Genomic DNA, 16,188 nt, shown 5'->3' with positions numbered 1-16,188 from the left:
CACCTTTACTCGTTTTTTTTCTGCAGAACACTAAAGAATGTTTTAGCATTTTTTGTCCGTACAATGAAAGTCAATGGGGTCCAAAAGTTTCAAGATCCAAAAAATAAATAAAGTCAGCATAAAAGTAATCCAAACAACTCCAGTCTTCTGAAATGATACGATCAATGAACAAAGTGGTTATTCGCTCTCAAATCTAATCATTGATCAACTCATCTACACAGAGCACAAATCAAATATAGAAACAAAGCAGTAACATCAAACCTAACTGGTTTTTGTGTTGTGACACCATGTGACACACAAGAACCAATGAGGTTTGCTATTACTGATGTGTCACCATACAGTATTTAATCAGTGATTTTATATATTTTACACTTTATGTCGTTTTTGAAGTTTGAAATGTTTGGACCCCATTGACTCATTGTATGGACAAAACTCTAAAAAGTTTTTCCGAAGAAAGATAAGAAACATACAAATATGAAATGATATTAGGCTGAATAAATGATGACAATGTTCATTTTTGGGTGAACTATCCTATGTGAACTATGCTGGGAAACAACCAAACCATAAGGTCCAACAATAAAAGCACAATCGTGTTTCAAGTTCACCTTGATGTCACCCATTTCACAGTGTGACAAACAGGTTTTCTCTAAAGGGACAGTTTAAAGTCTTAAAGCTACAGGAGCACCACCAAAACCCAAACCTTTGGTTCGAATCGTGTCCTTCTTGTGGTGACCTATTCCGGGCTCCAATCCGATTGGTCCGTACAAGTTGCGTTGCTCCATAGATTGACAGTGGCTGGCTCTCGCTGGTGTGGGAACTGGGAATCGCTGAGTCTTCTATATGGCTATTCCATCCTCTGCTGCACACAGAGGTCAAAGTGCATAGACAGCTACAAGATTTCCACCTCTCAATGTGGAGGTCGTTTTGCATGCTCTTGTTCCAAACACAGTGCTGCGAGGAAAGGCGAAGGGAATCAATATGTTCCATTTAGGAGGGATGAAAAATCCTCTACAAACTGTGAAAAACATGAAACAGAGTTCTGAGCTTAGCTGCTGGAAAAAAAGGCCCTTTTTCGGCAGAGGGGAAACATTTTGGTGCATCTCTCCTCGTGATGGTAAGACATTTCCAGCTTGCCTGTATTCTCATCACAGACCTCCTTGGTTCAAGAAGGTAGAAAAGTCCATTAACACTAAAATGAGTCCGAAACAAAACAGTGTCCACAATAAAACACTAGTAATTAGTCTTTACAAAAAAGCTAAACAATGACAAGGCCTTAAAGTTCAACCTGAATTGAAAATGAATGCAATGATATCAAGGTATTACTAAGGACTGACATTCTTCCCTATGTGAGTATTTAAGACATATTCAGGCACATAGTGACATTTGGAACGCAGTATCTAGATCGGTCTAGATAAGTACCTGCGTAGAAATAGTAAAATGATAAATTTTCGCAGCGGAGAGAAACAAAAGTGGACCAAATTATGTCATTACTTGCAATTAGACAAGGAAAATGCGACTAAAGTCCATGACACACCAAGTCAACTGCCAATGTCAGTTCAACACCTTCACCACTAGTTGGACCCTGTCGGTGGCTTTTTGGCCTGTTAAATCAGTCTCAGGTAGTCGGTGAGAAAGATCACTCTGATTGGCCAACTCAATCTCATGGAAATTCGTACATATTTTACTAGGTGGCTAATTTGTATGAATTCTTACAACCTCACTCTTACGAATGTGTACATTTTGAGAAAAATCATGCGTATATTACGAGATGGCAAATTCGTAGGAATTCGAACGAATGACCACCCCTAACCCCGCCCCTAAACATACCCCTCACAGAAATCATACAAAATTGTATGAGTAAAGTCATACATATTAGTACGTATTAGCCACCTCGTAAAGTACGTACGAATTGGTTGTGAGGTAGCGCTGGATTGGCTGCTTAGCTTAGTGAACCAGTGCGCAAGAAGAAAAACAAAAGTGACAAAAACAAGCAGCCAACAAAGTCAAGAGGCTGCACACAGATGGCTGTTCTAATTTCAGATCTTACCTGAGCATTCTGGTATGCAAATATTTTCATAATGATATGGCAACGAAATAACATCTGGAATGAAATAAGCTGTAAGAAAACACTGCTTTGTATACGGTTTGTCTATCTGTATTTCGGGTTCCCTTTTTGAATGACGAATACTGTTGCAAACTACTGCCAGCTGCTGGTATGGAAAGTTATTTCCTTTCACACATCTGCAGAATGTGCATACTAGCTGGCCTTTGGCTGTAGCCTTTGCGGCAACTTTTTGGCCCAAACACATGCGATGCAAGACAACAACAGTTGCCTTTCATCGACGCTAATTCTTTAATGTTGGTTTGGTGTGTCACAGTCTTTAAGGACTCAATATCTTAAAGTGACAGTGGCCATTTTATAGCTCATCGTTCCATGATCATACACTCATGAGGTATGTGGGACCTTGCCCACATATCCCTTACAAAGCTCACCTTGGAATATTATTATTAGGGCAGTTCACACAGAATGCGTTTTCATGTTCCATTTTGTGACATTTATTCGGGTGTTACTCAATCATCTCCCTAGGTTGTGAATCAGTGTATCGTGCACTGGTAAGAACCCTGGCGCATTACACACTGAGATACGGTTTCTGAGTTGTAAAATGCCACCACCAAAACATTTATCGTGTAATGACATGTACTGAGTTGAGACGGTTCAGAAAATGGGATGTATTTTCTGGTAAGGGAACACTGTAACTATAAATTCACCCTGATTTCACAGCAAACATACCAGTGCACTGGAAGGATTTTGCGATTGAGGAAGCCAACAAAATGGCATTGCACTGCGTGTCTCTGCTCCTTGTCAAGTTGTGTGCAAACAGATCTTGAGAACCTGCCTTTTGCATATCATAAACACGAAAATGCATTCTTGTTGAACGGCCCCTTACAGTAAGATGCTGACTGTATAATAACATCTCCAAATTAACAGCACATTTCCAGAACCTTTGATGGAGCCTGACAGTTTCATAAGAACTATAGTCAAGTGCAGAATTTACCATGGTCCATGTCAAGAAGGAAGCCTCATATGATTTCCTAGGCACCAAACAAACTGGGATGTATCAAAATATATCTTATTACATTTAATCCTATTAAATTTAATTTACCTCACAGTCAGAATGCCCGAGGAAGAGCTAAACAATACTTCGAGCCAAATCGAAAGCTAATTTTAAGTAGCATTTAACAATGCATTTGGCTTCAGTGGAAGTTTTCCATAGCCTCAGGTAAAGCAAAAGCTTCCAAAAGTTTTCCATGGCATTATTCTGGTTCCAGATTAGATGGAGTGTTTTGAATGTGGTTGGAAGGGCCACATATGAGCACAAAACATACATAAAAATGTATTGAAGTATGTGCGTAATACTTCCACTCGCTGATCCGAAACAGATACCGAAATAAACTGCCAGTAGAAGTAATATGCCAACTGACGAGGACCAGGGGTAAATCTGACCAGAAGTTACACCAGCTTAAAATGAAACAGCTGATGGTATCTTCAAAAACGTTCGAATGCCAAGTGAGATGTCTTCCTGGTGCAACACTATTGCAGCTGTGATCTCGCCACTCTGGGAATACTCCGAAATCTCACACATGTTCAGCAGGGCATATGCTCACAGAAGCCTGTGTGAGCTTGATAAATGCATTCCATTTACACGATCTGTACCAGCTTAGGAGTGAAAGTTGTTTTGTTTTACCAAGATAACTTTTGAAATTATATCTGAAATGACAGGAGCTAATAGGTTGAACTTAATCTGATCTAGATTCTGGTCCGAGCGAGCAAGTGAAGACAATCAGATTGCTGAGCATGTCAGAGATTCATATTGCTTCAGGTTACTTTCATTAGGAACTCCCAATGGAGAATGACCTTCCTAATTTATCCTTTTGAATTTGATAAAAAGGGGAATGTGAGAGTTTATAACAATAAACAGAAAGGAAAGGACAGCACCTTTTTGGCAATGGAAAATTCATAGCAAACGCTATCCAGCTATCTGAATTCTGTCATTTGTAAAGGCAGTGGTCCAGTCGTAATCCAGGAACAGATGTAACAGTTGCATTTCCATTAGTGATGTCCTTGACAAGTGAGATGGTGCCCGATGATTTAAACAGTCTCCCTTTTTAAGCAGACTCAAATGAAAACAAAACACACAGAACTAAAAAAAAAAAATGGTAATCAGTTTAGATTTACAAATCACAAAAAGAAGAATAAGCTGCCACAGAGGCACAGAGGTGTGTGTCTGTCCAGAATTTGCAGTCGGGATGTCCAGCGTGGTGGGGGGCGTCAGGTGTGGAGTCTCTAGTGGATGGGGTTAATATCTGTGCGGTGATTGGGTGCTGTGCTGGAGGTGGTGATGGTATTGTGCTGGATGACTTGCTGCTGGGTTACAGGGGTGGGACTTCCTGCCGGACTGCTCTCTGGACCTGAGGGACAATAGGAGAGATGAAGATGTCTGGTTGCTTCCATTCAGATGTCTCTCAGTCCATCTTTCCTTCCATCTATCCGTCTGTCGTTTAGCCTGTTTGTTTGTCCATCCATCCATCCATTCATATGTCTATCTGTCCATTCATCCATTTATCCATCCATATGTGACCCTGGACCACAAAACCAGTCATAAGTAGCACGGGTATATTTGTAGCAATAGCCAACAATACATTGTATGGGTCAAAATTGTCAATTTTCTTTTATGCCAAAAATCATCAGGATATTAAGTAAAGATCAAGAAAAGATCCTGTTCCATGAAGATATTTTGTACATTTCCTACTGTAACTATATCAAAACTTAATTTTTGATTAGTAATATGCATGGCTAAGAAATTCATTTGGACAACTTTAAAGGTGATTTTCTCAGTATTTAGATTTTTTGCACCCTCAGATTCCAGATATTCAAATAGTTGTATCTCAGCCAAATATTGTCCTATACAAACAAACCATAAATCATCTGAAAGCTGAATAGTTAAACTTTCTTTTGATGTATAAATCTTAATTTCAATTGACCCTTTTGACTGGTTTTGTGGTCCAGGGTCACATATGTCTGTCTATCTGTCCATCCATCCCTTTCCATGTCTATCTGTTCATGCATCCATCCATCCATTCATCAATATGTCTACCTGTCTATTTGTGGCAACTGGAGAAAATTGGTGTTTTTGCCCTCCTCTATAACCAGGGAGTGGCAGCCTCCATACATTTTAAAAATGTCAGGAGTATCTATATCAGTGGGTGTGTCCTACAAACAATATAGTGTATATCATTTATTACGTAATGTCACCTCTGGCCGTGTGGGTGCTTGATAATACTTACTGAGGTAACCTTGAGACTCTTTCTGCATGGCGGTGATGGGACAGTCCTTATGTGTCAGTAAAAGCTGTTTCAGTTGTGTCACCTCATTCTTAAGCATGGTGACCTCGTTCTGCCAACAAAAACAATGATAACATAAACACTCACAAAAAAATCCCTCGGTGTTTGTATGGAATTTAATTACTTATTGCTAGTGAAAGATCCAGTCATGTACTTTGGCTAAAGACATAAAACAAAACATAGTGTTTAGCAACAGAAGTTAATCAAAACTAAATGTTATTATTTCACAGTTAAAAACATGTATATTTCACAAAGCACGAGTTTCCTGGATACATTCTGGCTTAGATTTGACTGCTTAAGAGTTATTGTCTTTTGAAATTCCTACGTAGTTAAAGATTAAGTTTAAGCCGTGTTTGGGAAATCACGTTTGTGACAGTTAGCCCCTATGGTTCCTTAGTATGTAAACAAATTTAAACAAAGGCACACATGTTTATGATGTTCTGTTTTTGTCATAAACCATACAATACTTAACATAATTATGACAAACATGTTGGAAAAAGGTCTCTGGTGGATGTATTGGCAGCTTCACATCAAACCTCCCAGCAGACACAATGAATTAAAGGCCAGTCTGCGTCTGCAGAGTCTGCATCTCATTAGAAAACCTCATAATGAACAGGCGGTGAATTCTCTGCAATTACCGTTGTGGGAAACACGAGCGTCTGATCACAAAGTTCTTGAATTTGATTAAATGATTTAGCAGAATGATACGAAAACATGGCAGCGTTTCAGGCATGCTTGGTGGACAAGAATCCTCACTTTGACAGGTACCGTGTTTGGGACTGTGGGGGTGAATATTTCACAAAAGGCAAAACAAGCCTGAACAGTGGGACTATGGGAGTGCCCGGGTGTCTATATGAGCATTCTGTCCCACCTCGGCAAACTATGCAATGACAAAGAAAAACAAACACATTTAACACGTTTTGTTTGTTAGCGGGAACTTGGGCTGGGTGAAATTATCTCTCACTATTTTTCAGCCTTTTGACAATATAAATCATATCTCATCATATTTTTTTTCAGAGGAACCTTAATTTCAACCAAAGCAAATTTAATTTAAAACATTTAATGCAAAAAAGCCAAATACTATAAAAAATAGCAACAATGAAGGCATTTTTTTACTAAACGAAAGGAAGAAATATATTGAAAGTTTATATCATAATAAACAGAAACTTTGCATACATATATATTGTTTTGCTAAATATACATTACCGTCATTACCATTTCGGTCAGTATGGTTTTCTGTTTTGTTTTGTTTCAATACTTTTATTCATTAAAATGATGAAAGTGACAGTAAATAATATATAATTGTATAATGTTGCAAAAGATTTCTATTTCAAACATATGCCTTTTTGAACTTTCTATTAATCAAAATATAATAAATACATAATAAAAACACAGTTTCCATTAAATATTAAGCAGCACAACATTCTTAAACACTGATAAAAAATAATAATAAATATTTCTTGAGCACCAAATTAGCACATTAGAATGATTTCTGAAAGATCATGTGACTGAAGTCTGGAGTAATGGTTGCTGAAAATTCAGCTTTGCCAAGACAGGAAAAAAACTACATTTTTAAATAAGTTAAAATAGTTAAAAGAGTTATTGTTTTTACTGTATTTTTGATCAAATAAGCTCTTGGTGAGCATGGAGAGAAGATACCATCATACCAACCCCAAACATCTGAACATTATAGTGTAAATATTGTAATATATGGAAATTGCCATAAAGAGACTTCAATGAACATCTTTGAGCCACAATGCCACAATGATTGAGTGAATCAGTGTCGTCAACTGATTTGATTTTAGTCATGAAGCAAAGAGGGTTTACAAAATAAATAAAAAAATAATTAAAATCTTTACAATAGTCACAGTTTTGCTTAATTTTCTATTGTCAGCAAAATCACAAGTATCCTTACATTGCCAAGCGCCAGTAGGAACTTTTGATAAGAGGGTGGTGTTGCCTAGTGGTTAAAAATGTAGGCTGGTAATTGAAAAGTTCGAACCACACAAAGTGCAACCAGCGAACCATCGACTATTGTGGCCTTGAGCGTGACAGGTTAACCTCAGCTCACTCAGATAAGCAGAGAGCGAATGATGTGGCCTGATGGGGATGATCACCGTGCCCAAACCGACCAAGCTGTTCTGGTTTCATGGTTTTAGAGGGGCTTTAGACACGTGTCATCTGGTCATACTGGACCACCAGCTGGTTGATCACCTGAACACCAGCTCAATCAGGCTTGGAGACCTGCTGAAAACCAGCTTAGACAGGGTTAAGCTGTGGGTAGCGGAGGATATACTCAAACATCCTCCAAAAACAGACTTACAAGACTACACACACAACATCAATCTTTCAGGTAAATCTCCATGCAAATTCAAGGTCTACTGAGAGCCCAAATGGATGCATACGAATGGAAACCTCTCGCAGATGAGATGTGCCGTGATGCTCAGAGGTTTTACTGGCCTACAAACCACACATTCAGCTGCAGCTGGCTGTGCTCTGGTTACTCTGTAGACCTCAATAACCCATTGACCCTGCCCTCCCCATGGCCATCCCCGTCTGCTCTCCATCGACAGTAGCTTCAGCTGTCAAATGAACGGTGTTTATGAGCTTCTGTGGTCTAGAGTAAGCTAATACCGAGTGAAATATGAAGCCTCGCGTGAAATACATCTCAGTGTGTGTTCCAAAGCGAAGTGCGCTTTAACGCTTAAACGGTTAGTTCACCCAAAAATGAAAATTAGCCTGTGATTTACTCACCCTCAAGGCATCCTAGGTGTATATGACTTTCTTCTTTCAGACAAATCTAGTCAGAGTTATATAAAAAATTATCCTTGCTCTTCCAAGGTTTATAATGGGCAGTGGGCGGGTGTTTTTTTTTTCAACAGTCCAAAAGAAGTCAAATAAAGTGCATCCATCCATAATAAACTGTGCCTCACATGACTCCAGGGGTGAATAAAGACCTCCTGTAGCGAATCGATGCATTTTTGTAAGAAAAATATCCATATTTAAAACGTTATAAACACTTTTCTCTCACTTCCACAAACTGTCGTACATGGTAGGCATTCCAGTAGTGATGGGAAGTTCGGATCATTTTACTAACTCTGACCTTTGAGTCTCGTTCAGCAAAATGAACAAATCTTTTTTCGAGTCATTTCATTAATTTTGTTCATTTTAGCAAAATATAATTAAAATGTTACGTGCTACTTCCCTAACACATATACTACTTATGCAAATGTTGATCACACTACAAACAATACAAAACTATAATGGTATAAGAAACAAAAAAAAATTAATTCATTGTTAACCTGGGTCTTTAGTCTATGATTAGCTCACCTCACCTCTTATCTGACAAGTCTTCGGGTTTGAGTCGTTCGTTCATCACGTGACAGCCTCATAAGCTAAATCTATGCAGTCTGAGCTGGAAAGAGTTTGATTAGTTCATCTCCCGAGTCTTTCGTTCTTTTGTCACGTGACGTGACCGCATTGGATAGAGAAATTAGTTAGAAGATTTACAATCTTCCTTACAAACGGCTGCATAGTTATTATTATTATTATTATTATTATTTTATTTTTATTTATTTTTTTTATTTATTTTTTTAATTCTGTTTATTGGGTTTTTCCAAGTTAAACACAACATACAAGATACAGAATAATCCAAATATATAATTCCCATATAGACTACCCTATAACATACCCCAGACCTCCATCCCATAGTGCCACAAATAAACCATAAGTAAAATCAAACAAGAAAACAGAGATAATTAGATAGTATCTAGTCATTCTGTACTGTTATGCCCAAATAAGAAAGGAAACTACCCCAGAATTTGACAAACAAATCTTGCCTTTTTTTCAAACGAAATTAAATTTTTTCCAAAGGCATATAAGATGATACTTCCTTGATCCACATAGAAGTAGAAGGTGGTTTGGAATCTTTCCATCTCAAAGTTATACATTTTATGGCCGCTAAGAGGGCAAGCCTAACAAATCTCAAATTAAGCCCTTGTTGATCGAGTAATGTGATGTCCCCTAAAAGAGTAAGTCTAGGCTCTCTAGGCACATCAGTGCCAGCAACTGTGGCAATTATCTCTAAGACCTCTTTCCAATATACTTCCAAGTCAGGACAAGACCACAGCATATGTAGGAGTATTATTATTATTTACTCTTACAGTTACGTGATGCGTTTCTGTTCTCAAATTGTAGCTTTTTATTTCTTACAGTTTATAAATGTGTGAATTTCTGTCACGATGGTTCTTTTCCACAACACTGAATATGGTAACAAAGGTAATAAACTAAAGAGTTGGTTATTATTATTATTATTAAGTCTTTTTCCCTCAGACTGCATAGGTTTAGCTTCTGGGGCTGTCACGTGATGAACGAACGACTCAAACCCGAAGACTCGGGAGATGAACTAATCATTTCTCTTTCCGGCTCAGACTGCATAGGTTACGCGTATGGGGCTGTCACGTGATGAACGAACGACTCGAAAAACCCAAAGACTCGAAACAGGTGAACTAATTCAGTGCAGAACCTATAGGATGTTGCGCATGCAACGAATCGTTCAACGAAAGACCCATCACTACATTCCAGGCGGATGAAGTAGGACGTATGTGCACCTGTGAGATATGCTAGTCTTGCAAATTTGTTTCCAGGAGCAAATGAAGCAAAGTTTCTACGCTTTAGCAAAGGAAAACCAGTCTCCTCTTGGCTTATATCGAAATCCTCCAACATTTTTCTTTACAAATCCACGTTTTGTAAATGTAATTCGTGACTGGCATTTTGTCTTGCTCTCTCCTCCACGCTTCCATGTTCTTTTACTAATCACAGGCGCGTGCGCTACACATATGTCCAACATAATCCGTCGGAACAGCTTCCGCGTACAACAGTTAGCGGAAGTGAGAGAAAAGTAAAGTAAAGTAAAGTAAAGTCGTGACGTATTGTCAAGTATGGTGACCCATACTCGAAATTGGTGCTCTGCGTTTAACCCATCCAAGTGCACACACACAGCAGTGAGTAGTGAACAAATGCACACACACACACACCGTGAACACACACACACACACACACACACCGTGAACACACACCCGGAGCAGTGGGCAGCCATGCTGCGGCGCCCGGGGAGCAATTGGGAGTTCGGTGCCTTGCTCAAGGGTCTCACCTCAGTCGTGGTATTGAGGGTGGAGAGAGTTTGGTTATTCACTCCAACCACCTACAATCCCTGCCGGACCTGAGACTCGAACCCACGACCTTCGGGTTACAAGTCCAACTCTCTATCCATTAGGCCACGACTGCCCCCTAAAGTGTTTATAATGTTTTAAATATCAATATTTTTCTTACAAAAAGGCATCGATTTGCTACAGGAGGCCTTTATTCACCCCCCGGAGCCGTGTGAGGCATGTTTTATTATGGATGGATGTGCTTAATTTGACTTCTTTTGGACTGTTGAACAAAAACACCAGCCCACTGCCATTATGAAGCTTGGAAGAGCAAGGACAATTTTTTATATTACTCCGATTGGATTCGTCTGAAAGAAGAAAGTCATATACACCTAGGATGCCTTGAGGGTTGAGTAAATCACGAGCTAATTTTCATTTTTGGGTGAACTAACCCTTTAAGACCAGAAGCTTTCAGCTGAAGAGAAGTGTGTGAATGAGTGATCCTGACCTGCAGCTGCATGTTGGTTTGGGTGAGCTCCTCCGCTTTCTTTTCTAGCGACATCACCCACACTTTCCTCTTCTGTCTGCAGCGTGTGGCGGCCGCACGATTCCTCTCCAGGAACTTCCTTCGGCGCTCGTCAGGGTCTTCGTCCAAGACCCGTCTACGACGACCTCCGCTGGGCGGCGGGGACTGAAGGGTCTGCGTCGGCTGCATTTGCTGCGCAGATGGAGATAACTGGGACAACAAAAAGTCTAAAGTTACAATTCTCCCCAAGATTCATACATCTGGCTGCCAGCCAATCACCTGTCTAACATCTCATCGTTCAGACCTCTTCAGTCAGAAACTTCCCGTCTGGGAGTTTTCTTTAAAACAACATATGCCCTGTACACGTGGCCCTACAGTCCTATGATGGACATCTGGGTGTGAGAAACAGCTGTGTGATTTACAGGCGGCCCCACCCTCATAAAGAGGTGTCAGGGCCCAGTTTTCCACTGCACACGTCCACTCGGACCAATACTCTACGACACCATGAGAAACAGGGCCACTACCAGTGCACAAGGACCACAAAAAGCTTCTTTGACATGTGCTTGGCAGTTGGCATGTTTGCCGTCTTTAGATCATTACAGGTTTCTGGAGGCGATGGAAAATGCAGCGGCTTTGATGGTTTGTATGTATACAGGGCCCCTTCTTTGGCTTAATAATACATTAAACCAGAACTTTTGAATCACAAAAAGATGGATTCAGTCAGCCTAAAGACTTGAAGATCATTTTAAGTAGACAGGTTAATATTAAATAAAAGTGAGAGTAAAAAACAGAAAAAAAACTTTTTAAAAATCTAGGTTAAAACACATGTGCCATAGTTCTAAGAAACGTACTCTTTATTTCATACAGTTTTGAAAACCTTTTATACTAATTTTCAACAAAAATGTGGTGAAAGTTATACGTAAGAACTGTTTTCATGTACAGCTAACTTTTTCAACAACATACATTTTCCTTTCAGTTTGAACATGTGAATGTACACACATTTTTTGAATTATTAAAAACGCTTTACATATTATGTTAAAAGTAAAAGTATTTTTAAAAACATTATAATTACTTCATAAATGTCATTATGCTTTTAAGACCACAAGATTATTATTTATTATTATTTTGCAACCTGAACTACCCTTGTGTTGTCATAATAAGGTGAAAATATCTGATATTGTAAGAGACTTATTGACGTTGACACACAGTTGCGAGTTTGCAGGTGTCTATGATATAATTTCACAACACCCCAGCTCAACTTTCTCTTAATTTATCCTAACTCGAAAAGTTAAATTCAGGTTAACTCATCAATCTTCACATCAAATGTACTCTCCAATTAGAACCTCAATGCTGTATCTCATTCCAATTCAATACCTGTGAAGCAGCAGAGTGCATGGGATGATGTGGAGAGGTCTGATGTCCGTGTACAGGGTGCAGGTGGGGCGGGTGGGAGTTGTGGTGACCATGGCTTTGTGGGTGGTGATGGGCGCTCTGTGCATGGCTGGGGTGGTGGTGGGCATGGTGTGGGTATCCGTGGAGCGGGCCCTGCATGTGCTGGTGAGGGTGAGAGTGCAGGTGATGATGACCGGCCTGATCCTGCCGCGATGGCATCATCTCCATCATGTGACCCATGGAGTTCATGCTGCCATTCGCCATACCCCCTGGATGGTGGGCAAGGGCAGCTTTCAGTCTCTGAGTAGAAAAATGGGGAAAATGGTATCTATTAGTTTAATGACTAGCAAGTTTCAGATTTTCCATTTAAAAATTCCTTTTTTAGTCCACTGAACAAAAAATGCACCTAGACTCTTATGATCACAAAAATAGTTTTCTTAATGAGTATTTCAATGAAAACATCTAAACATCATTCAAACAAACAATTCATATTTCAGCATTCAAATATACGACTAGTGCTTGCTGTAGCAGTTTGCAGTGTGCTTCAAAAACCCTCCACCTTCCCCAGCTCCACCTGTATAGATCTGCTACGAGGTGATCCGTGTATGCTATATGGAGGTTATTGTATGTATGTTTATTTGCAGAAGCAGTATTTCTTACATGCTCACAGCAGCTTGTTGTGGATGTATTGGCAGTAGCAAATCTCGGTACTTGCTCTGCAGCAGCAGCAGCAGCAGCGTAGCAGATCTATTCCGCCAAGACCAAAAACATTAACATTGTCATGTATATTACCATGCCAATCCCTCCGAGAGTTGTCATGACATAAATTATTATTGTTATTAAGAATATTACATTTAATTTTCTTACCCTATTGGCAAAAATCTAAATCTAAATTTTAAATTTTAATAATAAAAAATAATTAAAAAAAACAAAATATATATAATATATATATATATATATATATATATATATATATATATAGTGAGAAAACATTAAAACATTAAAATTCTAAGACACATTTTAAAACAATATTTTTTTTCTGTTTAAGCATAAATTTGAGTGAGGTTTATTCTTTTACAATTTTGCTTCCAAAGAAAATGTTTCTCTTTTGAGGGTGATTACCTGGAAAACAAGACAAAATACTGATTCATTTAAATTTTAGTTAACGTGACGAAAGATGACTGTCTATTGAGTTGACAAGTGAATGATTCTACTTTTTCCCCATAGATTAAATGTGACCACTCGCCCACTTTGTGACGTACATGAATGTCCAAACTAAACCCGTCACTCCTATTTACCCTCTCACCCACACACCTACACACCCTCTTACACACCCAAGCACACTATTCCACTATCTGTCGTCACTGTCTAAGAGCTTCATCTGAAGAACGAGCCCAGTGCGGTGCAGGTCTGGCAGCGAGAAGGCCCTGGGGACTCTCTGCCCTGATTTGCCCATTTCCCCTTCGGCCTACGCTCTGTTTCTTCAACCGTGTGGTCTACTTAAACTTTCACCCAGGGCTGGTCTTGGAGTCTATGACTCTAGAGGCGCTCAAAGCGCGTCTGTGTTTGGAATATATTTACTTGACTGCCCTTTCTCTCACAGAGCTGTTTTTCTGGGCAGCTTAATAAGACAACTTAGGGGTCTGAAAAAAACCACAAGTATAAACATACATGCCGCCAAAATATGTCCGATGGTTTGATCTGTTGGCAGCACATGTAGAGAAAAAAAGTACATAAGTATGCGCATATATACCTGTATGTGTCCATTCGGTTTGACTTTCTTAAACTTGAGCCAAGGCAAAAAAAGTATTTGGAGTATTTTTAGAGAGTGTTGAGTCTACGGTATATATTTCCACAAGAGCTGAGCAGGTAGACTGACTTTATAAGAAATGGGTCTGAGGTTCAAAAAAATAAACTAATCACATGCAAAAATTTGACTCAAATAAATGAAAGAAAACATGAAATGAAGTCAACCAAGGATAATCTCTTCGTGGAAAGTAGGCTTCAAAGAAACAAAAAACAAAAATCAAACAAAATCACACATTTAAATTTGCACTCAGTAAGTTTTTGTTTGTTGCACTGGCCAATATGAGTCTAGGGCTTATACTGACACCTAGTGGTGTGGATGCATCATCAAACAAAAGCAAAAATATTCTGTTTTCAATGCTATTGTAAAATAAAGTATTTTATGACTTAGTCATAATTAAGTTTTGAATAAAATGAGGGGTTATAAAAGATACTGTAATTATCACATCAGCTGGTCTAGCTGGATTTCAAAATGGCCACCCTCATGAGGCGAAGCAACCCACTCCATGTAAAATAAAACCATTTGTATTAGGCTTTCAGTATGAGCCAATATTAATCAAAGCTTCATCTCATGTACATCATTTTACACATTTTACAAAATTACTATTTAATTCTTTACTTCATGTGTACATTTTTTATTGAGGGAATAGGGTAACCATATGTCCTCTTTTTCTGGACAGGTCCTGGGTTTTCTAGTGAAAAAAAAAAAAAATACTAAAATGTATTTGATATACATTTATTTCATGCTAAGTATACTCAAATATAATTTACATAGTTTTTGTACTATGTCAGCAATTGTGTAAGCAATTGTACTTTTGGCATACTAAACTGGTATATTTAAAGTCTGCTAAATTGAAACAACTAATTTTGGGCTTAATGTACATTAATTGTGCAAAAGTAGTGCTGAAGTCCAACTAAAGATATGTTGAAGTATATTTGATTGTGCCAAAGTGGAACTATTCTAATTATACTTCAGGTACACTTTAAATATCGATATTGTTCAAAGATCATGCAATCCTCATCAATAGTAGTGACATTAAAACACATTTTAGGCCTCATATTAAGAAATGTGCATTGTGCACAAGTATTACTCCAAATTTAAAGTTAAATTTTTATATCAGAAAGTTTCGAGCGACATGTCAGTAAATATGTTAATATATTTGAACTATACTTACTATGAAATAAATGCATTTTAAATATATTGTTTTTTTTACTAGGCTAAAATGTCCGTGTTTTGGGATTTTAAAAATTGCCTAAAATGTCCGTGTTTTAGGTTTGTTTTCCTACTGACGTGCTTTGTACAGTCCTCATCCATTATATTTACACATTACATTGCTTTGACCTTTCTCTGTAGATCTCATCTTCTCACATGCCACGATTGGTCGAATTGCTATGTACAATGCCTGCATGCTATTGGTCAAGCTACTTTTCAGTCATTACCGTCAGTAAGCATGAAAACAAAGCCAAAACACTGGACATTTCAGGCAATTTAGAAATCCCGGCCAGGACATGTCCAGGAAAAAGACGACATATTGTAACCCTGAGAGAGAAATATTACCGTTAAGTAATTTAAATCTCATAAGTTTTCACAAAACCAAAAGAATGACAGAAAAAAATCAGACATGTCTCTGCACGCTCCTGTTCTCCCACACGCTCCAGATGCTGTCGGTCAGAGAGGCCAGTGTCCAGAGCTGTGTGTTTGTAACAGGCAGCACATTCACTCTCTGAGAGTCATAGCCAGCTGGACCGTATGCTAGTGCCAAGGCACAAACCAGAGCACAGCATCCCTTTCTTCTCAAGCTGGTCAACCTGTGAGACGTCTTTTTTTCGAGATGTTGTATTCTCTGAATCATCCCAGTTGCTATTTACCAAAACAAAACTCAAATTGATTTGATAAGTTGCTGGCTCTTC

At 38.7% G+C, this 16,188-nt stretch overlaps 1 protein-coding gene across 1 annotated transcript in view; it reads right to left on the bottom strand.

Moving 5' to 3' along the window:
- Nucleotides 1-1,892: 1,892 nt before the first annotated feature.
- creb5b (cAMP responsive element binding protein 5b) overlaps nt 1,893-16,188 on the bottom strand; it is a 70,553-nt gene continuing 56,257 nt past the window's right edge. Inside the window, exons 8-11 of the mRNA XM_079445237.1 lie at nt 12,454-12,771; nt 11,062-11,289; nt 5,347-5,455; nt 1,893-4,470 (exon numbers count right to left, since the gene is read on the bottom strand). Coding sequence (XP_079301363.1) covers nt 4,346-4,470; nt 5,347-5,455; nt 11,062-11,289; nt 12,454-12,771 — 780 coding nt within the window. The 3' untranslated portion in view covers nt 1,893-4,345. The remainder of the gene's footprint in view (nt 4,471-5,346; nt 5,456-11,061; nt 11,290-12,453; nt 12,772-16,188) is intronic.

Source organism: Barbus barbus (assembly GCF_936440315.1).
Source record: "Barbus barbus genome assembly, chromosome: 21".
NCBI classification, from domain to species: domain Eukaryota; kingdom Metazoa; phylum Chordata; class Actinopteri; order Cypriniformes; family Cyprinidae; genus Barbus; species Barbus barbus.
The sequence above is the reverse complement of the archived record's forward strand: the minus strand, read 5'-3'. Positions and strand labels throughout refer to the sequence as shown.